The 1,872-nt window shown below is 36.4% G+C and overlaps 1 protein-coding gene across 1 annotated transcript; it reads right to left on the reverse strand.

The window, feature by feature from the left end:
• Window positions 1-123: 123 nt before the first annotated feature.
• Window positions 124-1,866, reverse strand: LOC110440864 (beta-1,3-galactosyltransferase brn-like). The gene has a single exon (XM_021483987.1). The coding sequence runs from the start codon at window positions 1,596-1,598 to the stop codon at window positions 396-398; it is 1,203 nt and encodes a 400-aa protein (XP_021339662.1). The 5' UTR covers window positions 1,599-1,866; the 3' UTR covers window positions 124-395.
• Between the last annotated feature and the right edge of the window lie 6 nt (window positions 1,867-1,872).

A 1,872-nucleotide genomic window follows, 5' to 3' on the forward strand; every position in this document is an offset into this window, starting at 1 on the left:
AATTTCAAGTAACGACTTTGTCCATATGCGCTGACGCTGTTGTATTTTATATAATTAATTTCTTAAAATTCTGTTGTAGAAAACACATTTATAACATTAACTTGGTAAATGTTTGAATAAATGTTTTGCACGTCAGCGTTTGAAAAGTAAATAAATCAACAAATTTAACAAAATATTTCAGTAATTTTGTTAAACATCGACGACAAATGAACAATTGAAAATGCTGTAAAGTAATGCACTTCAGTGTAACACAGGGTTAGATACCTAAAGATCTATAGAAATTAACACCAACGCGTGAGATTCATAAATGCCAATGTAATGTAATGCAAGGTATGGCAAATACATGTTAACAAAAAGCTAAAATACGAATATCCTTATTTTCGTCAATAAGAAGTTTACAGCTTGCGAGTACTATTAGTGTCATTGGCATGAAGCGTTTTCCAAACTGCCCTCATTTTATTTGGGTCTTTAAAACCATGTGAAGCAAACATACTCGATCGGTTGCTCCGCTTAAAGTTAGCAAACGATATTCTATTACCAAAGTGATTATTATGAGTTGGACGAATATTGAGTTTCTTGGCAACAATTCCTAAATAACTATCGTCTATTCCTAGGTACTTCACATACGGAAATGCTATTTGAAACTTCCGTGCTACTGAGAACGATACCAAGTAAGCTCCTCCGGCTAAATAAGGCGGCCACCAGTCAAATCCATAGTCTTCCCACGACACGAACCATTTCGACTTGATATCCCGGAAAGGTTGAGAATGTGGGAGGAGATAGCCAGAAAGCAAACTGACTGAGTTCGCATCACGGAAGCTCAGAAGATAATTGTATATGGTAGACAAAATAGCATAATGATCATCATCGACAAAAAAGAAGAATGACGCGCTTGGACAATACGTCACTCCCCAATTAAATCCCATGATTGTTTTGTAAGTATTATTTTTATAAACATCAATGAAATCCTCCTGTATCACATCGGAGTATTTCTTACTTTCCTCATCAATCTGTGTCTGATGTGGTTGGTCCGTGCCGGCCAGCAAGAATACCACGCGGATGTTTGGTAGCGCGTCCTTTGCCCACGTGTCACGTATAGCCAAACGTAGTTCTTTGTTTTTAGCTGCCGATTTCACAAGTACTAACATATTAAGTGTGTCTCCAGATCCAGGAAATTTGCATTTTTCAGGTTTGTGTAAATATTGAAAATTATGGGGATTGATAGGCTGAATGTCAATCGGTGTATTATTAAGTATCTTTCTGTTTACAATATCAGCCAATTCTATATATAGAGGGTATCGAAACCGACTCATTGGCGGAACTTTTCTTCCTCGACGGTGTGAAGTCTTGTTTACAACGTTTGTATGTACCAATGGTTTATTTGTGATTTTTAATACTGTGTTATTTCTAGTTTTAATCACATTGGTAGAACGATTCGCCTTGTTGAATGATACTCGCATCATTTTGTTGTACGAACGTGACAAAGTCGAATCATGAAAGAAGGTTAACACGCTGAATATGGAAAAGAGGAGCAACAAGCACATGAATATATTCTTGAACCGTCGACAAATCCAAACGAGGTAGTGTTGGTTTTTCATCTTGAAAAATTCACGATGTCAGTTATTGGTGAGTGGAAGTCTGTTTAAGTATAATCAATGTTTTTTGCAAATGTCGTTTGCCAATCGATTTTACCTTGATACGTAAGTCAGTGACACCAGTGATAATATTTCTTCGTATTAAATTTGGTTTTGCTACAACTCAGATCCTTACTGTGTCTTGCAGAACCGTATAACATCGTATGTATATCTTTTATGAACAGTAAGGGAACCGAACTTAACGTAACTATGATGTAATGTTCCCAGTGTAGAGCTG

Source organism: Mizuhopecten yessoensis, unplaced genomic scaffold (genome assembly GCF_002113885.1).
Source record: "Mizuhopecten yessoensis strain PY_sf001 unplaced genomic scaffold, ASM211388v2 scaffold712385, whole genome shotgun sequence".
NCBI classification, from domain to species: Eukaryota; Metazoa; Mollusca; class Bivalvia; order Pectinida; family Pectinidae; genus Mizuhopecten; species Mizuhopecten yessoensis.

Coding starts and splice junctions, on each gene's coding strand:
- LOC110440864 (XM_021483987.1), bottom strand. CDS start 1,598: ATGAAAAACCAACACTACCTCGTTTGGATTTGTCGACGGTTCAAGAAT.